The sequence below is a fragment of the Taeniopygia guttata genome, chromosome 1A, assembly GCF_048771995.1.
Source record: "Taeniopygia guttata chromosome 1A, bTaeGut7.mat, whole genome shotgun sequence".
NCBI lineage: Eukaryota > Metazoa > Chordata > Aves > Passeriformes > Estrildidae > Taeniopygia > Taeniopygia guttata.
Window position 1 is genome coordinate 35,497,498 of NC_133025.1, and position 26,658 is coordinate 35,524,155.

At 38.8% G+C, this 26,658-nt stretch overlaps 1 protein-coding gene across 1 annotated transcript in view; it reads left to right on the top strand.

Moving 5' to 3' along the window:
* Positions 1-26,658, top strand: part of TRHDE (thyrotropin releasing hormone degrading enzyme) — a 217,114-nt gene that overhangs the window by 144,322 nt on the left and 46,134 nt on the right. Inside the window, exon 10 of the mRNA XM_030259934.4 lies at positions 17,839-17,927. Coding sequence (XP_030115794.4) covers positions 17,839-17,927 — 89 coding nt within the window. The remainder of the gene's footprint in view (positions 1-17,838; positions 17,928-26,658) is intronic.

Genomic DNA, 26,658 nt, shown 5'->3' on the forward strand with positions numbered 1-26,658 from the left:
TGGAAGTGTTCATGACTTACAGCTCAGTGCAGCAGGAGAGAAATTCTCTCTTCTTATCTTGAAAATTTCTTTTGTGCAAGTTTATATATGTGTAATGTAATGTGAGTAGATTTTACTACTCAGAACTAAAACAGATATGTTAAACCTTCTATGTACTGTAGAGACTTAAAAAATAGATTTACTAGGTATTCAGTATTGATTGAAGTAACTGTTACTGTAATGTAAAGATGTGTGTGTAACTGATACCAGGGTGATCTGGTGGGTTGACCCTGGCCGGATGCCAGGTGCCCACCAAAGCTGCTCTGTCACTGTCTGCCTCAGCTGAGCTGGGGAGAAAAAATATGATGAAAGACTCATGAGTTGAGAGAAGGACAGGGAGAGATCACTCACCAGGTACCATCATAGGAAAAACAGATTCAGCTTTGAGGGGGTAGGGGGAGGGAAATTACTACCAATCAAATCAAAGAAAGGTACTACATAAATAAAAATCTTAGAACACTTTCTCTATACCTCTCCCTCTTTCCAGACTTTCTGATCTTCTCTACCTTGTTCCCCCCAGCAGTGCAGGGGAACAAAATTGGAGTCTGTGGTCAGTTCATCACATGTCTCTGCCACTCCTTCCTCCTCAGGTGGAGGGCTTTTGCTACAGCGTGGGGTCCCTCCAACAGGAGGCAGTCCTCCACAAACTGCTGCATCATGAGTATTTCCCACTGGCTGCAGTTCTTCACAAACTATTCCAGTGTGGGTCCCTTCCTCAGGGTTTAGTCCTTCAGGAACAGGTTGCTTCCATGTGGGGTCCTCCACAGGCTGCAGGTGGATCCCTGTTCCTCCATGGACCTCCATGGACTGCAGGGTCACATCCTACCTTACCACGGGCTGCAGGGGAATCTCTGCTCCAGTGCCTGGAGCAGCTCCTGCCCCTACTCTGCCCTGACCTTGGTGTCTGCAGAGCTGTTCCTCTCACATGCTCTTCTTTCTCCAACTGCTCTTTCCCAGCAGTTTTTCCCCCACATTACCTCAGAAATGCTACCACAGTGACTGATGGGGCTTGGCCTTGGTTAGCAGTGGGTCTTCCTGGGGCTGGCATTGGCTTTGCTGTACATGGGGGAAGCTTCTGTTAGCTTCTCACAGAAGCCACCCCTGTAACACACCAAAACCTTGCCATGCAAACCCAATACAGGTGAGAACTAGACTTAGTTTTATTGTCATACATGACATTAATTTGTAATTCAAACTGTATGTTGCCATATGTGGAATGGCCAGGGCAATACCACCAGGGCAGATTCTGCTGGGTTTCTTAGGAGATTTTGTCCGCAGATTTTATTATGATTCTTGCTTCTAAACATTGGAAATAAGATTTAGTGCTAGAGAGAGCACAGGGAAAGATATTCATGTGAGCCCTGCCAGGAATTTAGTATCCTAACAGGCAATACAATACATATAGGTATCTCCTTTGGCAGGTCTCTTCCCCATTTTGGATTATTTTTTTTTCTACGCTTCCATTTCTTTTAAGCACAAACAGAAAAGAAACACCTTGCTCAAGGAAGGCTTTGCTGATGGGTTGTTTTCTTCAGCCAGTTAGCAGACAGAGCTAACTGCCACTTCCCAGTTGAAGTTATTTGAAAGTCATGTTACGTAAGTATAAATACCAAAGAACAGGAACCATATACATTTAGCAAAAGGGGAAACTCACCTATGCCATTCACCTTTCAAAAATCATCTATCAACTTTCATTAAAGCCCCATGGCTTACTTATAAATTGGTGTCTGAGTGTTGTAACACTGACTGTGCAGCTCATTCATGCACTGCCCACAGGCACATGTGGCTGGGTATGCACAATGGCCATGTGTCAATAATGTCCTTCCATTCCATCAAATTAACTAAAAAACAAGGTTGAGATACTGAGAATAAATTAAATCTTTTAGTTGGTAGTGACCTAGATATTTTTCAGTTGTTTGGCTTTTTTATTTCCTTTTTTTTTTTCCACTGCTGAAGTGACTATTACTTCAGTTATTGTGAAGGCAGTAGACAGGGAAAATCACATTAGTGTGTAGTCATTTGATAATTTGAGGTGCATTACTCTACCTTGGTTTTTAATATTGAAAGAGCTGAAGTGTATGACATGACACAGTTTTTCTACAGATTCACCAAGGGAGTGGTAGCGCTGTTGTGCAGTGCAGTGTTCTGGCTTGTTCTGTGGGTGGCTTTGGTAAGGAGGTTGGCAAGGGTTTACTGATGTCTGCTGATTATATATATATATGTGTGTGTGTGTGTATGTATATAATCAGCATGCAGGCTTTGTGGGTGTTACGGATCAGTGGCCTAATTCAGAGTCTAATAAAGTTGGTGCTTACCTCCCCTGCATGACCCATGAATTTAGGCGTTGGACTCATGACTCCCTGGGGAGCCATAATAGGCACTGTAAATAACTGAGAGCAAATGGTATTTATGCCACATCTGAGGCCATGCTCTTGCAGGGCAGGTAACATTGCCTTCCTTAGGGCAGTTTATCTATGGATTAATCGTGATGATCATTCTAAACACCATAAGAAGTAGATCTGCACAAAACACAGAAAAATGTTCAGGTCCAGGCATTTCTTGGAGTTTATCATCTAAACAGACATCACAGTACGCACTGGAGGGCTCCAGGGAAGGCTCTTAAAGCATCCATCTACCGTGTAGTCTTTTGTTATCCTGAGGTGGGGCTGTAGTTTGGTATGGCACAGCAATAAATGTCAATTCTATTGCTTTGAAAATGATGAGGAGTTTAAATTTTTGGTTCAGATGCTGTCTAGGCAAATTTAACTTTGCCTTACTGTAGAAAGAGTCACTTCAAAGTAGATCTTTCAAATATATCTACTGCAAAAGAAATGTAAATAAAGAGGCAACTGAATATTTTGGAACCATTCTGGTTTTATAAAATGTCTGTGCTTTGCTTTATGCTGTGTATTTATGCAGCAATTAACTTTTAAAAATGAATTGTGAAGCTGCATATTTAATTTTTAACTCTGAAATCATGTAGAGGAAGATAGAAGCAGCAAGCAGATTTTTCTAAGTGATGAATGATAAACAGGAAAATTGTTGATACCTTTGGCAGTAGTTGATGCCTAGTCCATTACTATAAGTGTTTTTAATCCTTCTACAGAAGAGAATGATTACACATATTCCAATCCCCTGCATATTTGAGCTCCTTGTCATTATACCCGAAGAAAAATGTGTTTCAAGAGCTGTACATATGCAAACTGTGATTTATTTCTGTGCATACAATTGACTGTATGGCTGCTAAGCTCTAAGCTCTTGGACTGAAATTATAGAAGGGACACAATTTCACTTCTTTGTAAACTGAACATAGAGTTTACTTGACACTTATGCTTTCACATGATCCATAGTTCTTATATTATGAGAAATTAAAACTAACAGACACTGTTTCTAGGAACATCATTCTTTAGAAGGGCCGAAATCACCGACTTTGAGTGCCAAAACCTGTGATTGGTGTAATGTTTCAGTAGCAATTTCAGCTTATACAAGCAAAAATTTAAAATTCCTATTATAACTGTATAATTCATATTCTACTCCTGTAAAACAGCCATTCAGTTAAGTGTAGCTTGGTCCTGGACCCCTGTATACCCCTGTGAGAATAGATTATGCCCTTAGTTTATAAGGCTCCAGGGAAGAAGGCGATATTCCATCTGACAGGGTTCAGTGGGCTTCCCTCCTTACAGAAAATCATGATTTTAAGGCAATAGTCTCATCCATCATTGCAAAACAGCTCACAGATATGACAAAAATCTTATGAAAAATAATCTGTGGTCTAGACAATAAACTAACCAGTTTTGATGAAATCCATAAACCTTTTATATACCATATTGAAGAGCAGACCAAAGCTTTCTGGTTGTGGGTGTGTTTTGCCCTCTAAAAATATACAGAGCTTGTCTCTGTAAAAGTGGAGAAGTAACCTTTCCAATGTTATCAAAATAAATAAGATAATGCTGCTGGAATTATATTAATTTATACATATTCTTATCATGCATGCAGTTTCCATAGTTAATCTTTGATTGTTCACGATACTGTCCTAAAGGGGAATGTCCTGCTAGGCACTGAACACAGCTAGGTGTGAGGAAAGAGAAAAACAGGAAGATGAACAGATTGGGGTATGGACAGGATATGCATACTTGCTGTAGTGTAATCCTGGGTGTTTTTCTCTGTGTTAGCTGAACTGGGGAAAATTCAGTTGAACAGTGCAAGCCATGGACATGATCAGCAACACCAGAGCTGTACAGACTCATGGGTCTAACACCCTGTAGTAATTGCCACAGCTGAAAAGCTTTAGAGTGGGCTGCAGAGCTGCTCAGCAGACACTCCAAGATGAATGAACAGCAGAATTTATTTCCCTTCAAGTCTCTTCTGAATTTCATAGACAAAGCTCCTTTATTTATTCAGGTTTTGCAGAAAAAGGGCTGTGCTTGTCCCTTTACTGATAATGATTTGTATAGTAAAAGCATTGCTGTTTTTGGATATTGCCATGTGTCTTCTTACATAGTTGTATAGCATTATTACTTGAGCAATGATGGGGAACTTACTCTGTCCACTTACCAGCCAAGGAGCTGTTTAAACACAAACCAGAATGTTAGGAGCACAAGGGAGCACAATGCTGATTAGTATCTTTGCTGTGTTCTTAGAGCAATTGCAGATTAATGTAGCATATGTAGTATTAATTGTGTAATAAAAAAAGGATCATAATATGGACAAATATTGTTCCATAAACTGCGAAAAGAGGGCTAACAAAATAAAAATAGAAAGCAAAGTGCTCATTTACCTCCCTGTCTCTGAGAAATATCCTCTCATCTTCCATTTTCTCAGGTCCTTTCAGTATTTTCTTGTTATGCCTTTCATCTTTACTATACCTGAAACATTGTGCTTGTATCAGTGTTTCTATGAGAAACAACTATTGTGTTGTTACTTAGGGAGTGAATGTGGTACCCCTAGTTCATCTGGAGTGACCTAAATGTCTCTATATCGGCTGTAATAATGATAAAGGGAACAGGCTCCAGGAAAGAAAGGTACCAGTGTATTAGTCACAGTGGAAATGGAATTAACAGGAATGGGATGAAAAAAATCAAGAGTCCTCAGTGGATTACAAAACTGTGTGTGAACCCTGCCAGATATTGATTTATCCATTTTTTTTTAGCTGGTCAAGCAGGTACTTGAAAATACTTGTTCTTGCAGAAGAGTGGGAAAGCGAGGGTTGTTCCCTCTCTTGAAATGCACACTGGAGTAGAGGCCAGCTCTGTGACACCAATAGATCTTGTCCTTTGATGTGCGTAAGGACAGTCCTTAACCCCAGCAGCCTGAGAGAGGACAGTGTTGTGCTGAGTGCTGCTTCTCCATAGGAACAGGCAGAGGGGCTGCCTTTGTGAGTGACCTGGAGCAAACTTGCCTGCCTTGGGCGCATGATGGAACAGTGCCTTTGCTGTGTTTACTAGCCCAGTCCTGATGCTGTGCGCTCCCTGTTGCAATAGGGTTTTTTCTTTTCTGTAAAAGCCACTAGGACATCCTGGGTTTTTGTTCTGCTTTTTCATTTTTAGAGACTTTTCTGACTGTTGCATTTTAAAAAAAAATCTGAATATGAAATACTCTTAAAATCTCTTCCAGTACATATCTGTGGTAGTGTCTCCAGCAAAATTATGCTGCTATCAAAGACAGCAGAAATGCCAATTATAATTTAACACTTCATTTCCAAAACCGTTTCACAGCTTCTATTTGCAAGAAGCTCTTCTCACTGGGAAACTTCCAGGATGCTGTGGTGTGCAGTATATAGGCAACTTCTAGTGTTAGAATTTGCAGAATGCTAAAGAAGACAAAATTAGTGTATTGTGTCATTGCTTCCTGTGTGGTGGCAGCACTTGTATCCTGATAGAAGTTAGGCTGACAGAGAAAAGCTGCTGTTGTATTTTATTGTCACTGCAGAATGTACCACTTTCCTCATCTTATTTGCTAACATTAACTCTCAGGAATTGCTAGATACCCAATCTAGTTAATTGACTCACATTAATTAAATGAATTTCATGCTGAGGAAAGGAGCATGTACTTGAGAGCAGTGCTGTGTTTTAGTATAGAGTGAAGGCTTTGGGAGATGAAGAGGAGGATAAGGACAACAGTGCTTGTAGTGAGCTGCTTAACATGCAGGGGGTAGGAGAGGCAACGTGGCATGGCAGGGTGCAAGAGTGAGCCAAACTTGGAGCATTCCAGGGAAATGGAAAAGGAGTTTAAAGTGAGGGCTTTAGTGAGGGAAAGACCAGATTGGGGAAGGCTCAGACAACATTTGCCAGAGACAAGTTTTACAGGAGAGATGAGGGTGGATAAATGTCATATTTTGTTGGCTTTGGAAGAATACGAGGTGTGAGTTCCCCATTGTAGGTCAGGATAAAATGTCTAACATGCTCCATTTTTTGTCTTCTTCCTCCTGCTTTTTAAAGTTGCTGATAATGGCTTTCTTTTCTTATCCTTTTACACTCAGTAGTAGAATCTTGGTTTTTATGGATGAGATACTTTGGTGGGGGACTCTGAGGAATTTTACTGAGGAAAGAGAAGCCATCATAGGAACTATATTTTAATCTTGCTTAAATTCACATTATTCAAAGGAAAAATCAGAACTGAGCACTGGAATATGCTGAAAAATATTTGGTACTAAGTCTCTGAGAACATACTGGAGGATTGTAAACATAGCTGAAGTGCTACTCTCTTATTCCTGTGAATCCTTCTCAGTCCATAACACATCCTTGTGCTCTGCTCAGAGAAATCTCTAGTCAAGGGGTTATGCTTATGGGTGAAGGACGACATAGACATGGGGTTTGCATGATCAGCACCTTGTGTGCAATTCTGCAAGGGTGTTTTGCACTGGTTCAAGGCAGAACAGAGGATGTTGGAGAGATTAAGAGCCTTTATTGCAGGGTAAAGAGGCAGCTGTTGGGACAGAGACTTAGCACTGCTAAAGCTTTTTTGTCCATCTTTTGTCTGTCTTTGATTCAGCACCCAAAGTTGCTTGTCATTTTTGAAAATGAAGCCTTTTAGTGTAAAAGGTACTGTTGGGCAGGGAGGAGACAGCATGTACTGACAAAGAATTTGTAGTATTGGTTCTTTGCTCACATCAGTTTTCTAAATTTGGTAAGGCACGCTGCTAGCACTGGCACTGAAATGAGTCAGTTTTAGAGAGCTTTATAATATTCATAATCGCCTCATTTATAATTTATTTTTGGATGAAATATTTAGCTAATATTACACAACATTTTATAGAATGCCTAATAATCAGATAATTATATTAGTTATGCTGTTATGTTGTTATCAGACAATTATTTTTCTTCTTTTCCTCAAATTTGGTAGTTTAATTCAAATTTATTCATTTAAATTACCTTGTGTCTACCCTTAAAAAACAAAAGGGTAATGAAGTTTAGACAGGATGGCCAAAGACATACACCTGTTTTCTAAAAAATATGCAGGCTATCATCTTAAGCCAGACCCACAGTGCAGAGCCACACAGGGGCTCTTTCATGCTAGGGCTGCTGCTACAGCAATGAATCTTTTTTTTATGTCTGGAACTTTGTGTTGTCATTGCATTGATAAGGGCATTATATTTTGATTAAGACTCCTGAAAAATGTAAATTTTTTCCCTTTTCCTGCTCTATAATTTACTTATTACCAAAAATTATTCTAAAGAGTCTTTGCAAAATCCAGACGGAAATTAGGACTATGGCAAAGGAAAACCACAAAATCTACATCTTTAATACTTTGCTATTAAACATGTTAATAACTGTTACGACTACAGATGAATTATGGTGTCAATTATTGTTTTCAAATGCATGCTTCTAAATTTCATTTCTCTAAAATACATTCCAGCAATCCTGTAGTGGCATTGAACGTATTTTCTCTCTTTATATATATATTTGTATTTAGGTCCTTCTAGAAAAAAACTCAAACAATCCATGATCCTTTGTATAATTAGTGGCTCTTAGAAGCAGCTGTCAACCTTTCCTTTAGAATATACTAACATGATTGTCTTTTTTGATATGTTTCTATATGAAAGCATATATAATAGACAAATATATAAAATAAGCTTCTTTATTTGCAGGTCTGCCTCATTACAGCTGCTAAAAATCAGAAGCAAGTCATCCTAGATGTGCTAGCCTCTTTCGAGACTAGAATATAATCTTTCTAATAACTCTCATGCAATTTTAAATATTTCTCTAAGCTACAAAGATTATTCATAGTTTCCTTCATGTGTGCGCTAAGTATAATTTGTGTTCAAAATTATAATAGGTTCACAATTCCAAATACCTTCCAAATCCCAGTTTTGCTTCCCTCTAAAATATATATTAGCTGTGTTCAAGTGCCCATCCAATCAAAGCCACAAAATAGACAAATCTTAGTAGTTAAGAGGCAAGACTGCTCTACAAATTGATTTCTGTTCATCCATGAGACATCTTCTAAGTTCACTTATATTAAAAACTTGAAATACTCTTCAAAATCTCATTTGTGAAGCCCATTCAGAGCCACAAGGTGGTGAAGCCATTATCTGCCTGCCAGCACCTATCACGACCTGACCCTGTTGGGTTGTTCTGGATAGTTGGTTGGTCTGACTGAAAAATTTAATCACCTCCAAAGTTGGGGCATTAGGGATAAAGAAGAGAAGAACTGATACAAAAAGCACAGTTCGGTTTTGACAGTGTTTGGCTTAGATGGTAACAAGACCAATAATTTTTGAGCTCCTTGAAGACTATGCTGGAACAGTGTCTTTAATTCAGAGTCCATCAGAAGTCCACCAAAATTTTGTATAGGAGCATGAAACTCCTGCCCAGTATAGTGTAGGATAATCTTAGTATAAGCATTAACCTTTTTCTTCCAGTCTATTTCTTTTTCCGGTTACTCATGTAGTCGGTGTTACTAATTTTCATTTTTTTGCCTTAGCTGACCTTTTTATTGTTGAGCAGTCTGTTAGTCTTGGGTGAGGGCAGAACCTCTGTAACCCCAGAGTCCTGATATCAGCTCCATTTCCTTTCCTCATTTTTCTTAAAGCCAGCAAACTGTGGATCCTACAATTAATGTGGTGTGTGTTACACTTACTGTGCCCTGCTATTTCATTTCTGCACTGCATACAGTGTTGCAGTCAGAAATTGTCTATCTACAGGATTTATGAAAGTCCTGTTCGTTTCAGACATCAGGAGGCCTTCTCCTGTTTATATAACTAAAGTAATGTCCATTCTGGTTTCAAGTTAGCTGACTGCAACTTGTTCCTTGATGAAAAAGTCTGGTGTTGTCTGCTTTTTAGTCCCCCTTGTAGGGGAATTCAGCTTAGTCAGTTGCCTTTACCAATGTTTTTTCATGTATTTCTCACTGTTCCTTGTATTAAACTCCTTGTTCTCACTTAGAACTCAGAAATTAAGGTCACACTGGGCATATGCAGATGACCAGTGGATATCTCAAACTGTGTTCAGGGGATCTGTTATTTCAAATTGTTCTTTCTTATCTAATTTTTATTTCTGTTTGTCTTTGCTATAAAATGAGTGAAATCTTCCCTTCCTATCTGCCATCTTCCATGCTCACAGGGTACAAGGAATCCCTTGACACCCCGTCTCAGTGTAGGAAGTGTAATAATTGTGAAAGAGGGAATAACATCTTCTCCTGTTGTGTTATGCCTCTGGGCACAGCCTACAATCACTTTCCTGGAATGTTTTAAATCAAATGAAATCTCTGTGTTCTTCGGTCTTTTGAGAATGATACTCACAACATGAATATATTGTCAACTCCTTACGCATTAAACAGAACTAACACTCTTGTAGAATTGACTTAATAAAAATGTGTGATTTCCTGTGATACGCACATGAGCTTCCCCTGGAACCTGAATTACTCCTTACTGAATGAGATACTATACTATATAATAACCTGGGAAAATGTCTATGATACTTTTAAATTATCTTTCCCAACACAATCTTTCAGGAAAGTGTGGCTTACAAAATTGTATCCTGCTGAGTTCTGCTTCTTGTATAATCTTTTTCTGTAGTAGGAAGCTCTGAACCTGTTCTGTTCAACAGCTTTCACTCATTTTCTGCTGACCACCTTACTGTGCACATGTGCTTGTGCTTTCAGCCTATGATTAAACACTACCAGGTACCACTGTGACAAAACTTGTGATTTTATAGATTAGTTGTATACCCTTTAAGGTTTTCTGTTAACAATTTATCTTTGAGCTTTCACTATCTTAACATTCAAAATTCAGTGAAAACAAAGGCTTTCATTTGGCTTGTGTTGTGGTTCAACCTCAGCCAGCGTCTAAGCCTTACGCAGCCACTTGCTCGCTCCCCATGTTGGGATGGGGGAGAGAATTGGAGAAGTGAGAAAACTCATTGTTTGAGACAAAATCAGCTTAAAAGGGAAAGCAAAAGCTGTGTGCACAAACAAAGCAAAACAAGGATTTTAGTTACCGCTTTCCATGGGCATGGCGGTTTTCAGCAATTTATTCCCGGGAAAGCCAGGCTGCATCATGCTTGACAGTTACTTGGGAAGACAAATACTGTGACATCCCCTCTTCCTCCTTCTTCCCCCAGTTTTATATACTGAGCATGAAGTCACACAGTATGGAGCACTCCTTGGGTCACTTAGGGTCTCTTGTCCTGGCTGTGCCTCTTACCAGCTTCTTATGCACCCCAAGCCTCCTTGCTGGTAGGGTGGGGTGAGAGACAGGAAAGACCTTGGTGCTGTGTAAGTACTGCTCAGAAATAGCTAAAACATGCCTTTGTTATCAAAACTGTTTTCAGCAACAGTCAAAAAAATAGCCCCATACCAGCTATTATGAAGTAGTAGCCCAAACCCTGCTAATCTTGCTAATAGAAGCTGTACTTGTCTTGGCAAGAAATGTGAGAGATCTCTGCTGTCTGCCTTCTGTACTGATTTAATATCCAAATATCACACAATCCTTTACTTAGTTCGTTATCAACTTTCTGTGACTTTTAACGTGTAATAAGCATTAAGGTCATTAGCCAGAAACATATGCAGCCATCCATCTAAATGCTTCTTTTTCTCACCACTATTTGTATGCATCTCTGGAGATCAATCAGGTATTTAACTGAAGTAAAAATACAAACCTTTAAATCATAGTTTTTGTTCTGTAAGATTTACTTGCTTTCAAAAGGTCAGATTTTCTCATTACTTTGCTTTTGTGGGGTTTTTTTGTGTCTGAAATTCAAGCATATGAGCTCATGCAGATGTCTCAGCAATATATTCCCTTCATAAGAAATACTAATGTCAGCATCCTAACCTGTTCAGGGAATCACCAGTGTTTGCAAGGGCCACACTGGGAAAGTGTTCCCTTCTCAGACTCACTGCTGCTCAGCTGAGCATATGTATTTATGTATGAGACTTCCGGATTTCCATCTGGAGAGAGTGGAGAACAGGAAACTAATGCCAAGGAGTTTGCTCCCTGTTTCCCTTGCTCCCTGTTTCTCATCTTCAGCCACTTTGGATATACCAGGTTGTTATCTTTAACTGAAGAGACAGAGTTGGCATTTTGGGTATTGAGTTCTGGTGGTTAAAATAAGGAGATAGGTATCTTAACCAGTCAGTTTTCTCTTGGATTTTCTTTTTTATGGTTTTTACTCCTAAACTATTTTTATGCTTCACTTTATCTCTGTGTTAAATAGCTTTAATCATATCCGTCAGTGATATGAGGTCTTAGATTGTTATGTTCTCAAAATACTTAACGAAGATTAGTAAGTGTTACCAATGAACAAGAAATAGATTCCCATCCCACAGAAATTTTCAACATATCAAAACATTTACCTGCACTGAATCAGGACAAAAATCAAAACAAAAATTGGGGAAAAATTGGTTTAGAACATTCATTTCAATTCTTTAATTTCACTACCTTACATTTCAGTTTCAGTAATTTCAGCTTCCCCCTGCCATTTTTTGAACCAGCAAACTGAAAGTTCCTACTTAAAACAGTAGCTATAAAATGTTGCAACAGTGCTTTTTTAAAATACTGTGTTTGAAAATCTGTGCTGAAGCCTTCCTTTTCTTACAAGCAGCTTGGTTTTGAGAATTTGCCTTTTTCACTTAGAAATGAAAAAGTTTCATAGGGAAACTCACATTTAATTATGGAATGTCTCTTTGTCAACACTGAGTGGAGGGAAATGCCCATTTAGTTGCTTGTGACTGGTGCCATTCAAGGTGCCATCAGGTATCTTACTTTGCCTTGTGCTGCCACTACACTGGTGAGAGCATCCTTGTTGTCTTACAGACCATAGCAGAGGTGTCAAATACTCTACCCTATCATTTGCCATCACCTTGAACAACTGAATTTATCCCAGAGAAATTGATTCATGGAAGAGTGATGGTTGGGATTTCACCAGTGCCAGCTCATGGGAACATGACTGCTGTTCTTCCAGCTCAAGATAACTCATAATTTCATTTCTCAGCCTAATGAGGTATTTGAAAATACATACAGCTTTTGGTGTTAAGCTTTCCTGAAAGTAATTCTGTAGCAGCTTTGCAGTGGGAGAGATTAGGAGAAAAAGCAGATGGCAAATCATTTGCCTCAATTGACTTGATTGATTTTGTGTGATGCCACTGAATGTACAGCCTGTATATCCTCCTCTGATACCATGTTCTACCTACAGTGAAACCTGTTTTCCTGTGCTCTGACCACATTTGAGCAGAAGGCTTTATCTCCTAAAGTCTCCTCCCACCTAATCATTCTATGATTCAAGTTTATGATTGTCACTACACTTTAAATTAATTATCCTTATTATATCCTGCTAAGAGCCAAATCACTTAATTTGCTTTTGTGCAAAGCTTTTTAATTTTGCCCCTCATTCTTCTGTTGTTGGATGTACTAAAAAGAAGTAATTTTTTTCCTTAAATATGTACATTGTTCTATTCTTCTGCCTTGTCATAGTTCTCCTCCTTTGATTTCCTGGCTAAGTGTATAATCAAAGACTATTAATAGATGTCTTTTGAATCTAGATGTATGTAGCTTCTTGTAATTTAACTGGGTTTTTATGTGCTGTAAACATCAGCTCACTGTCCAGACACAGTCAAGCAAGTAAATAGGACAGTAGGGATTAGTAGAAAAGGAGCATTTAACAAAGTATAAAAAGTGTAGAAGAGAAAATAATTATGCCACTTTTAATCCCTGGTAGATATGCCTTCAAAGCACTGAAGCAAGGTTTGGTTTTCTATCTTGAAATAGTAGGTAGAAAAAATACAGAGGTGGACAATAAGAAGGATTAAGTACAGCTTCTGTGTAAAGAACAGCAGGATAGATTAGAAATCTTTAACCCAGAGGTCTGTAAAAGCAGAATAAAAGAGGAGTGTGGTTGTTCGCTTTCCTGGCCATTCAAATGTATGTAAGCTGAATTCTACAGTGGTACTTTAGTTATAGATGTTCTGTCACTTTATGTGAAGCAGTCACAGTGCTTGTATACTCCTTATAATGCAGGATAATAAGCCTCTGAATATTGAGCAGATACCTTCATTGTTCTGTGAGTAATGACTAGGAATAGATCAATTTCTTTGTTTAGTTTTGAATCCAGGGGAGAACGGAGGAATGCTACTGGAAGAATGTGGTATTCACTGCCAGCAGTGTGTGGAAGCTTGGTGCATTATGGTTATTGGGAAGATGAATCTTGAAAATGTATGGATTTATATCCCAGCAAATCATTTCACATTTCATTAATATGAAAAAGTAGTTGAAAAGGTGTGCAAAATCTGAAATGCCAGGAACCTTACCTTTTTTTTTTTTTTTTTAAATACCTGTGATCTTTATTTTGTAAGCTGAGGAAATAAGGTGCTGCCCTTTTTCTGGCTTTGCACAGCTCTTGGCAAAGAAGTCACTGAAAACCCAATGTTACTACAATATTACTATTCATCAGAGGCAATAGTGTGAGACATCATGTTTGTTTAATATTTTATGGTCTCAGGATTTGCCCACAAAGGGATCTCAGTTCTTTTTTGCTGAAAATCAAGTCGTAGCCAAGTAATTATCACAAATATGATCATTTTCCAAGTGAGATAAAGTATACTAATACTGCCTACCTAGTCATTATGTAATGCTTGAGACAAAAAAATTCTATATAATCCACACAGAGCATAATTAGTTTGCTTCTAGTATTACATTAGCTACCTTCTAGTATTGTATTTACCTTGGCTGATGCAAAATTCTGATACTTTGTGAAGCAAGTCCTTCTGATTAAGCTGAATGAATATGCTTCAGTATTATGTGTATTAACCTGTCAACCTAAGTTTTAACTATTTCACGTGAGTGGTTTCTCACTTATAGATCAGCAAAAAAAGGTTTATTTATACTACCTTTCAACAAGGTTCCCCTTTCCTTACATTTCTTGAAGATTGAACAATGTTATGTTCAGCACAGATCATGTTAACATGTCTGTTCTAGTTTTAGGTGTCTGTCCTCCTCAGCTTCAGAGATGGGTTTTTTAAAATTCCTGAAATAGCCCTTAGTTTTTCCACAATAAGAGATTTGCCTTTAACTCCCTGTCAAAGTGATCAGGTTTGATTGTGGAGGGACATTATGTGGGACACCTCTGCAGCTGAGCAGTGTCTCAGGCAGACTGAACACCCAGTTCATTAGCACCATTTCACCCAGGGACTGAGTGGGCTATCTGTACAGGCATCTGAGTCCTGCAGACATAATCGTGACAGTAAGAGGACTAAATGGGTTGTTTCAAGTCTTGCTGCCCTGATAACTGGGCCCTCAAGGCTAGATTCTTATTGTCACTGGAACTGGTTTGTCACAGCAGGCAGCAGGTTGCCACGTGGAATTTTTCCCCAAGTCAATACATACTGAGAGCATGCTGGTGGTGCTCTCAACATATAAAGAATAAGGAGGAAAGGAGGAGAGTCCCCTTTTCCCTCTTTGCTCTATAAAGTAGAAGACTCCTGAAGAAAAGTACAAGAAAAGTTTGCTTCTTTCTAGTCACACCTGGAGAGCACAGTCCATAGAGATCATTCAGAGACAATGAATGGAAGATGCCTTTTTGGAAGGTGAGTCAGATGCATCTCCCTCACATGCACAGAAGTTAGCTACAGCATCTTCTGCAACAGCAGCAGGAGTTTCTCTGAGAATAAAGAGGAATGGAAGGAGAAAACAAATAAACAAACTTCATCAGTAGCAGTTAAGTAGGAAAAGTGCTTTTTCTAGATGTCTGCTAAAAGGACACCTGTGTTTCCTATGGGAAACCACTAACCAAGAGTCAGATTTGGAGGTTCTGGAAAGCACCAAGAATGTCAGGAGGTCTCTTATATTGTGTAGATAAAAGTTTAATTTACCAGTACTAATATCCCCAGCTAAATCCCACATGTTTTCTGGTGGGTAGATTTTGTGACACCTGTTCTGCAAATCACCTTTCAGAGAAGGATTTGTCTTTACTTCAATAGGATTTACCTCAATTGAAGGCAATATAAAATATTATAAGGAAGTATAAAATTCTTCTCTGTATAGATATTACAATGTACAGAATACCATTCTGTGAAGTCCTTCTGGAAATAACAGGTGTCTGTGAATATGTTCATTCATGAATATTTGTGGTTGTGTATATATGTGCTTAGATCAGTTATATAGGCAGCTCACAGTATCTTTTATTTTGCAGTTTAGCTTTTTCAGTAGGAGTTGAGGTGCTATAAAAATTCCATGCAAATGCAATTTTAATTATTTTTCACATACCAATGTTCCTGTTCTTTCAAATAATGTAGAAACTTCATGCTAAATTTTGCTTTATTTTTCTCAATCATAGTTTGCTAGGATAGTTTTCATTCTGGAGAGATGAGCATTTAGAACTGGGTATGTTTCTAAAGGCAATGGATTTACTAGGAGGATTTTATGGTAAAACACTGGTGTATGTCTAGTCAGGTATAAGGTATTTAGGGCAGTAGTGAATATAATTCAGTGCATCACTTTACAACATTTCCTGACTGCCCTCACCTGATGAACCCAGGAGTCATTGCTGCTGTAGCTAAAGCAGCAGGACACAGTCCATACTGCATCTCATTACTCCTGTTCACAGTCCAGAATATTAGTTTAGCCAAAAATGAAGGTAACATTGTGTGAAGACACCAAACTGGGAACTGGAGAAGCTAATGCACCAATGGACATCTTTTTCTGCTGGCTGCACTGTGGAGTGTGATAATGTCCAGCACAAAAAGTGGGCAGACTGATAAAGCCAAGAGAATCTTCAAATGACACAGCGTAATTATCCAAAAAGTGTCTGCCAGAGTATGTGCTTATGTGGAGCTTATCTTCAGTGCAGGAGTAGAGCTAATTATTTTCCTAGTGTGTCATGGTACTAACATTCAGAGAACCTAAAATCTCATGGAAACTTTTTTCTTCTTTCATATGGCAGTAAATGCCATGTTTTATTTCTAGTGTCACTCATAACTCTTTCGGCTATATGGTTATCCAAGTATCTCCTGATCTTAGCTGAATCACTGCTGTATGGACAAGTGTTTCCCTGCACACTATTCTGCTCCAAGCAGTGCATATTCCTGTGTGTCCTGGGGGCTCTTTGCAAATGGGTGGGGAGCTGTGAGCCAAGTGTGGTGGCAGGGCAGGGCTCTGTCCCTCCCCCAACCTCCAAGTCATTCCAGCAAGGCAACCCTTGGAAGCCAGCCCATGTTGACTGTGGCTGTGGAACATTTGGGTGGTGTTTGTAGTTAAATGGAGCAGGCTTCTGGGTAAATGGAAAGAAACAAACATCATTTTTGTTTCAGTACAGTGGACTAGTTTTGCAATGCTGTGTACTAGCAGGAGACATCTGGCCTGCACTCTCTTTGCACCATTTTAATGCAATCAGTCTAGAATTATATTCTTGGTATCAAAGTGGTGCTATACGGTGATATCTGAGTTGGGGCCAGTCTCTTGCCATGATGCCTTGCTTAACATACTCCCATTGACCACCTACCAAGCACCATCTGTAAGGCACCTAAGGCAAAGGGACCATCTGTACCATTACTGAGTGCTTCTCCTTCACTGATTTACGAAATGTCTTGGCAGGCCTGTGAGGGAAATGTCTACTTTTGAGAGTTAAGAAGTAGAGATGATGCTGAAGACATGAAGGAAATAATCCTTTCCATCTGTCCCTAAAAATATTTGCTTCATACAGTCAATTTCTGTTTATTCAGATAAAGATGTTATTTATAACATTTACTTCAAATGAGAAACAATTTGTAATACCCTGTAGGGAAAATAGGGTCTGATTATACCAGTGTATCACCAAACCCACATGTAGTATGTTTTGTCCAGTTTGCGTATGCATAGGTGGTCATAAATGGTGCCAAGAAGTGGAGATATGTCCCATTCATTTTGGTTTTATAAACCAGCAGCAGAGAAAGCCCATTGTAGCTTTTCAAAATTTGCTAGAAGAGTATGGTATTTTTAAACTTTGAAGTCCCTATAAATCAAAGCATGTCTTATGTGGAGGTTTTTTCTAAGTAAATGTAAAAAAGTGTTCTTTTTATGAGTAATCATTATTTCCTCTTTTGTAAAGCATTTTCTTAAACTAGGAAAAGCTTTGTTAAAAAGTCCTCATATGATGATAGTGTGTGAAAAAATGGGAAATACAATTTAGGTTGGTTTTTTAAAAATAAATTATTTTTCTTTGTTTTATTGCTAATGCAAATGAATTTCAAAATCAAAGTAACTTGTTAGAATCCAGAGATCTTTATACTGCTACTGAGATTGTGTTTTGATTTCTTGTGACATGATCCCTGATTGCTGTGAGAAGAATCAGTTCAGTATTTTTGTTCTTAGATTCCCCCTCCTTTGTCTTGCAGCTACTTGTGGCAGATTCCATTAACAATTGCAGTAGGAAATACGAGCCACATCTCATCAGAGGCAATTATATGGGTGTCTAACAAATCAGGTAAAAATAAACTTTCCTCCCAGCGGAATCTCATAAAGCATACTTGTGTTTTCCTCAAATGTATCTTTGGAATTGATCATAGATAATTGTTTAGTTGCTCTGCACCCAGTTTTAACTGCTGAAAATGAATTGCAAAAACAGCAGAGCTGGGAAGGGAGGGAGGAGGAATGAAGGATGAGCAACAATCTAGATTTATAATATTGCAGATTTTAGACAGTAAAATGTAAAGCTTTTACAAAGAAATATAAAGTGCTAAGTATTTTATATTTGGCAACACATATCAAGTCACTGATGAATGCAATTCAATTTATTGATGGGTGAAAGTTAACTGTAATATTGTATAATGAAGCAGATATGATGAGTATGATTTAGTACATTTAGAATTCTAGCCTTTTTAACTCAATCCATAGTCTCAACAATCCTAAGAAATGGTTGCTGTCATTAAAATTGTCCTTACTGATCTGTAAAAAGTATTTGTTCTCTCTATTAGATAAGCATATGCTGGACCTCAAAAGTGCATGGTTCTGTTTACTGTGTATTTTCTTCCTCCTCAGTTCCTTCATGATCATAACAGTATTAGTTACTGTCTGGAGGAGAGTGAGTGCTAGATGCTAGTGGTTTTTTATCAACTAAGAAAGGGAGCCCACTGAAGAAATTTATGAAATATTTATCTATTTCCTTAGCACTTCATGCTACATCTCATGTCTGAGAGTTTTGGACTAGAATTAAAGAGAGTGAAGGAAGACATGTGGGGACTTGAATGGAATTATTATATAGAAGGGAAAAGAAGGTTGCATGCATGCCCTTGACATGTGGACTGTAGAGGGAGTCCACATATATTATTCTTGTATAATTAGAAAGTACATATATACTATTCTTGTATAATTAGTATATTCTTGTGTAATTAGAAATGTATAGAGATTTTCCTCTAATAGAAAATTAATGGGAGAGAGGAGAGTCAAACCTATGTGAGATGTTTTTCCTCTTTTCCAAGTTATTAAAATATATTAGTTGCATAGAGCTTAGCAGCCAGAAGGACTGGAAATGAATGGTGTATGGTCAGTAGAAATCTGAGTACCCCAGCTTTCTAGTGATATAAGGTATGTGTTTCTTTACCCACATCATTTGCAGCCTATGAGAAAGTAACATGTTTTATGCTGCTCCTATGATAGAATAATCTATCTTGGTGTGCTTGCAACCAGAGCAATTTTCATACCTGGGAAACATACTCTCATCAAATCATACAGGTTCTTCTTCACTTTTCAGAAACTTAATATTTTGGCCATACTTTTTAACAGTACTACTTCCCTAATACTTCAAGACCTGTTTGCACTTTCAGAATCTGCCTTAACGACCTGTTCTACTTTTGTCCTTTAAGGCTTGATTTAACTCTCATTGAAGTTATTTGAAAGGTTCTCACTAACTTCAGAGCAAGTTGATCATCCCATCTCATTAGGTTGCACATGCAGGCCTTACTCCCTTCACTCCCTCCTTCAAAGTTCAGTGTATTACTATTACCTACGTAGATGCTTCCTCATTGCCTTTTACTGGCAGAGTGCTGTGGAGGAACAAGTCCATAAAACTGCTACCCACTCTTTTAAGATCTGCTGCTTCTGTTGGAATGCCTTCAAGAAATCAACAAATTAATGATGGCCAGTGTGAGCAATTATTTTGGGCTGGCTACTATATAGAAATTAAAGAGGTACCTCTCCGAGGTACCTTGTCATTATCCTTGTTCTTCCTCATTACTTTCACTCACTCATTCATGTGCTGTGCCTCATTGAAAATGAGGCCTATGACTAGCAAGAATGTCCTCTTGCTTCTACTTATTGTGGTCTAGCTCAGATGTAGAATTCCTCAACTTAGAAATGTCAGTAAGAACATGCCTGAATGTATAGTCAATGTATGATTGATTGTACATGCTGCTATGTATGGAGGCTGGTATACATGATTTTGTGATACTCCTGGGTGTTCTTCTGCAGCTGGTATGTTTGTTTCATGGAGATGATGGAGGAATTCTGAGATTCCAAAGGACAATTTCCAGGTTTGATTCTTGTGGACTGGAAGAATCTTGAAGACTTTCTATTGTACAGAGGACAGTTTCAGTTTTGTCCCAGTGGGTAGTCTTGGAAAATGTCTGCAAGCTGGAGGTGAAACAAACTGCTGCAGAGGATATTTGGAAGATTAGAAGTGGTCGCATTGTTCTTCAAGTGTGTGTAGTTAAATGCAGATATGCATGGATACCAGGCACCCACCAAACTCACTCTCTGAAACTGGACAGGGGAGAGAGAATATAACAAAGTGTTCATGGATCTCAGATAAGGTCTGAGTTAGAGATCCCTCAACAAGTACTGTCTCAGCAAAACAGACTTGAAATGGGAGCAGGATAATGAGAAGTAAAAACAGACCTTAAAATGCCTCCCCCTCTCCCCACCCCTCCCTGTTTGCTAGCTCTGCCTCCTCTCCCGCAGCTGTGCGTGGAGAAGGGAATGGAGGTTGTGGCCAGTTCATCACACATTGTTTCTCCCACTGCTCAGGGAGAGGAGTCTTTCCCCAGCTCTAACATCGGGTCCCTCCCTCAAAGTCACAGCCTTCTCTCAGGCGTCCACCTGTTCTGGTGTGGGTCTCCTCCACAGGCTGCAGGTGGATCTCTGCATCCCTGTGCATCTCCATGGGCTGCAGGGGCACAGCTGCATCACCATGGTCTGCACCATGGGCTGCAGAGGAATCCCAACTCCGGTGTCTGGAGCACTTCCTGCTCTTCCTTCTCCACTGACCTTGGTGTCTGCAGGGTTGTTCCTCTCACATGTTCTCACCATGCTCTTTGGCAACAATTACATCTGAGCAGTAACTTCTTTTGTCCTTCTTCTTCTTAAATTTGTTATCACAGAGGCATTACTACCAATTCCAGTCGGCCCAGCCTTGGCCAGCGGCATATCTGTCTTGGACCCAGCTGGTATTGGCTGTGCTGGACATGGGAAAAGCTTCTGGCAGCTTCTCATAGAAGCCATTTCTCTAGCCTCCCCTCTGTTACCAAACCTGGCAGTGTAAACCCAATTTAGTCATTATTACTGATCACACCACCAATTTCAGCTGCCAATAGGGAAAAGGGTTCAAGTTGATGACTCCCAGTGTTATATCTTGGCATATCACTTACATCTTCCAATAAAATTAACCTTGTTAGTGGGTTATCTGCTAGAAATGAAACCACAGCAATTTTGAAATAGCTACATATAAAAATACATCAAAAATGTTCTTTTTTTTCCCTGGTAGTATTTCAAATAACAATATCCATCAGGAATTAACCCCGTGCCTTGCCCTAGCTCAGCAAGAATGGTTTTGCATCCTCTCTGCTTCCATGTCTGTGACCTCATCAAGGTGTTGTAGGATACCAGTTGGTATTTTCATGAACAAAGTATATGAGGCTCCTCTCCAGCTCTGTGAGAGCGACATTTAGAATGATTGAGTTGCTGCTCTGTTCTTGTCTTGTCTGTCTCTGGCTACATGCCAGAGGTAGTGAGCATGCAGATCACTGATTGTTCAATATGCTGAGCAGGACCAGTTCAGATAACTGCATGTCACCACAGTTGCTGTCAACAGCGCTAGATCTGTCCATTCTTCGCAGCACTGAAGTGAAGGAACACACTGGAAATTACAGCTATTCAGTGTCTTTTTGAGTTGTAGTTCCTTGTCCTTTGCAGGAAATCCTGTAGGGAGGACAGTGCCAGGCCTTGGAAACTTGTTTGACAAGGTGCATAATATCCAAGATGTTTCAAATCTAATATAGCTCTTCCCACCTGTTCTTGGAAGGTATGTAGGCATAGTTTTGAAAGCTTTTCATTTTGCAAATGCTTCTGCCAGTCTCTCTTCTCCTTGCTCAATGAACCATAGCAATTATGTAACCGTATTTCTATGCATCTGTTCATACACCAGCCATCAGATGATGGTCCTTTTACTGGGTTCAGTTTGTCTGGTGTGTGAAATTGGAGCTGTCTCATTTTTTCTCAGAGTGCTGCACAAAGGTCACCACCCTTTTCCCTGTTCAGTCCCCATGGCCATGGATGAGGCTGTTCTGCTTCAAATGACTGTAAACCAGTCACAAAGGAAACATCTTGTGCTAGACCTTCCTATCCATGCTGAGGTCAGAAACATCATGCTAAGATGGGTGCACTGCTCTCTGTGCCTCAGTCTTGCAGGTCTGCTTAATTATAAATTTTGCTGGCACTGTGGAAATCATTGGTGTTATAAACTTCTGCTCTGTCATATTCCAGGGCTTGTTTCTGTTTCTCCTAGATAAGTTGCCTCTTTTGTGGTTGCTGTAGTTATCTGTGAACATATATCCATAGTGTTTTGGGATCAGCCCAAAGTCAGTAGTGGGTAGGAAGCCAGGGATCAGCTTTGAACCCATTCCATCCGTATGACTGCTAAGCAGTGTTTGTGGGAATGTGTTGGTGATTTCTGATGAAGGTGTACTAGATGTGGAAGCACCGGCTTACCTGTGCATGTTTCTGCAAATCTAGAACTGACCTTAACCTCAAGTGAGGAGGTTTAGCTACCATCCATTTCCAGTAGCTGAGCAGGGCTTTGGAAAAAGGCATACTTGCCCTGGGAATAATTTTTCTGGTGCTCAGTCTCCAAGTAGGAAATATCTCCATGCAACTCAGCGAGTGCTGCTGAATTGGCTGCCACAGCTTTAGTCCCTGCCCTTTCCATTTTCACCTCCTGTTCATTGACTGCATATGTTCCAAGGACATAATCCTTTGACAGAGCTTCCTACCTCAGTTAAAGTGACTGCTGTTCATATTGCTCCTAGTATCTCCTCAGGATTGCCGTGAGATGGGGGAAAGAAAGTTCAACAGGGCAATTCCCTTCCAACAGGAGGTGTCAATTTACTTTGCCGCCTCCTCCTAGATTATCTCTACTTTAAGCCACTCAACAGTCAGATTCTCCTCCAGGAAGTGTTTTGTAGAAGACAGATGCTTCTGAGCTAGGGTTTGCTGGCTGCCTGCTGGGGAGCAGAGCATTAGTTGCAGCTTTAGAAAAAATACCCTTTCTTTTCTTTTCTGAAACTCAGCTGCTGAGCTTTACCTGTGTTGCTTCCAGACTCCACTCTTTTATCTTTCAAAAGCAGGAAGAAGGGAAGCACTGTGGAAAAAGATCAATATACAGGTCCTGCTTTGAGCCTCAGCCAGCTGCAGTGAGGGCCAGGGATACAGGACTTGGAATCCTGTATAATTTTGAAAGAATGAGTCAGAATCATTCCCCTTATTCTAAGAGCTGAAGATCCTAGCAGAAGACTGCTGCTTACATTGTGTATAACCTTAGTCATTAGGGGTTTCATCATAAAGGAACATTAATAGACGAAAGGATAATTTGAAGAAAGAGTCTTGTGAGATGGAACATGATCGTATTTCCTAATGTGCTCCATTTAAGGTGCTAATCTCTCTACCAAAATATTTTCTTTCAGCATGGAGCTATGTCAACATGGCAAGTGAGATAAACAGAATTTTTTATTCTGGTTAGCCTTCTCCCTGTGTGAAAAATTCTTGCAAGATTTGCAAGAATTAGTAAAGTCAGTATAAATTAATGTGAAATTCCTTATGGAACACTTTTTTTGTCAGAAAAATTTCGTTTGCTGCTGTTGTCAAGACATTATGCTACACTTGTGCTGTTGTTTTTGCAGCAAAATGGAGTCAGTTCCCCCAGTAGAGGTTCTGCTACCTTAAATCAATAATTTAGTATGCTAGAGGTTGTATAAAGTAAAGAGTTAAAATAACAACTCTGAGTCTAAAGGCTTGAAATGGTACTGGGACTGTGTTTAGTCCATAATTTGGCAGTACTCTCTTGCAGAAGGGTGCCCTTCTCCCCACACCCACCTCACATGCTGGTTTTGATGGAATTGAAATTGTTGGGAGAGCTCAGAACTTCAAGCCACGTGCACCAGCTGTAGGAACTATCTCACACTTTGAGAGCAGACAAACTGGGGAGAAAAATGAGACCCTAACTGATTTTTTTTTTACTTCAAAACAAATATGATAAAATTTAAATGTTTCCTCCTAAATATTTCCTATATGTGTGCAGCAAAACTAGAAGTTTTAGAGCAGTGTTATTTTCTGAGGCATCCAGACAAATCATGGAAGAAGATTAAAAAACTTCCCTTTAATCTCAAATCCAACAGGACATATATATTTTAGATTGACTTTTGAGAGATGAACTAAAACCTCCAAAGATGAACTTCATTCCAGATGAAATCTTTGTTGTTGTTTAGAAAGTCATGAATGGTTTAATGTAGGGCTTAACGCTAAGTTACTATCTTTTTTCTAACTATAATGCTTTTAACAGGAAACTAATAAATTTGTTTGTGCTAAGTGGAAACATCACCCAGGTATAGAAATGTTTAGTGCCTGTAATTACCAAAAGAAAGAATTTCTTTTAAAGGAAAGCATGAGAACTGACAGACACAAATACTAAATTCTACTAAATCATATAGAACTATATGAAGCACATGTATCAGGCGGTCCCGTAAAACAGCCATCTCTTTATGTAAGTTGGGAAGGTGTGAAAGATTTCTGTCCTTTATTTCAGGAGAAGGTCAATATATGAGTGAAAAATAATCTTATTGAAAAATAATAGCAGGAGATTATGGTTGCATTTAAACTGATCTAAACAGCAATAATGCCATCGTGATTTGGAAAGATACTCTCCTCCTTTATAGCGATATATATTGGGGGTGTTGCACAGCTGTTATATGTGAAGTAGCTTATTCTGTACTGTCATATTTGACTGGGAAGTATCATTCAATACTCTGTTGAAGCATAAGTAATTTCCTTACTTTGGAGGTGAAAATATAATATAAGTGCCCAAAGGAGAAAAGGTGTAGGTATTTTCTAATTATATATGATTTTGAAAATTTCCATTTAATGTATTTATTTGCTCAGATATTGTTTAATGTGTGCTTATTTGGTATGCTTTTAGGTAGCATTGTAGAGGTGCAAAGATTAACCAGTTACAAGTAGCTGTTTTCAGGACTGGTGGCATTTAAAGGTTAGTTTGCAACCAAAGAGCATGGACAGAAAGCTGGACTGTATTAGGGTGGTATAAGGTTACAAAGCAACAGGATTCAAGTCTTCTCTAAATAGGATGGAGCAACAGGCTGGATCTGACTTGGATTCATTGAAAAAAGGATTTAAACAGAGGAGCAAGTCTAAGAGAGTTTGCTTAGGACTGATCTGTACAGCCTCTTGTAGAAGAAAGGATACACAAGTCTTACAGCCTTGTTCCAAATCAGAGTGTGTGGCAAAAGCATCTTAGGTGCTTTGAAGTATGAACACCTGGGAAGTGTTCAATAACAATCAAATTGAAGAGGCAATAGCTGAATTATTCTGGGCTTAATATTTTTAATAATTGTATTTTTCAGAGATTTTAATGGTTTCAGAACTACCTAGGAGAAAAGAGGACTATCTATTTTAATCCTGCAGTTTTTTAGAATCAATGTGCATAACGCAGATCCATGAATTTAAACATATAATTGTGTGTTTTTAAGATTCGGGTCTTGCTGATTTTTTACTTATTGCACTTTAAAGTAGTAGTTATTTGTGGGCTTGCTTTTAGGCAAGGGACAAGCACAACTTTTATCTGTAGCCTTAGTTAAGTATAATTTCCTCAGAAATTACTTTCTTATAAGGACTAAAACAAATAAATTTTTTTAGTAAGCCTATGTACTAGATAGCATGAGTGAATTGGAAAGACTATACTGCTAACTCTTGTCCCATTTGTTACTTTCAGGGAGTTCAAGCACATAAAAAAATTCTGTAATGAAATTTCATTTGTAACAAATTCAATGTATTTTTTTTAATGAATGACAAGACTATTCCTTCAACAGTGTTCAAGTTAATTTCATTTGTTCAAGTTAATTTTATCGGTTGAAAAAAATGTTTCTGAATTTTTAGTGAGTTCTCATTCACGGTTAGTTTTGTCAAAATAGTTTACTAGACTGAAGACTTCTTCAGGGTGTTGAAGCCTGATGCATTGTGCTGTGATAAAAAAGAAGCGCATGTTGTGAGTTCAGGGCATTTCTGTTGTTGAAATTTTGAAATCCTTATTCCTGCAAATAGTTGTGGAGTGCCTGACAGCACAAAAACAGTAATAAATTTAGACTTTCAGCCCTAAAGGGGTTACTTAAAACAAGGGGAAAGATGAAGAACAGGTTAGGTGATATAAGGTTAATTGGTCTAGCTCGAAAGAGGAAGCTCTCAGTGCTTAGTAGGTAGAAGCTGCTCAACTGGAAGTACTTTAATTTAAAATCCAATGTAAAAACTTAATCAAATACATGCAGAAACACTTAAGAATCTATTTTTTTAATCACAGGTTTACTCTTCTCTCTATAGCACATTCATTGAATTTTTTGAGTTACAATTGTAGAAAACTGCTTAAGCATGGCCAGAGTAAGGGCACCAGATTTAAAGTGGGTACCTCTCATAAAAATAATACTTGCCAGGAAAGAAAAAGCACTCTTGAAGTTCTCTGTGGGTAAAAGGTCCCCATGGGAATGTCAGTTGACATCTCTACATCAGAACAGATGAAGGAAATTACTAATCAAACACAGTATTTTTGTTAGACGTTGAATTAATTTACTGCTTTCATGCATATCTAAAGAAGGAGAAAATGTAACAGATGCACTTTTAGAATATTTAAGTTTAAAATCAGGACCCTTCCCTTCTTTTTTGTTTCC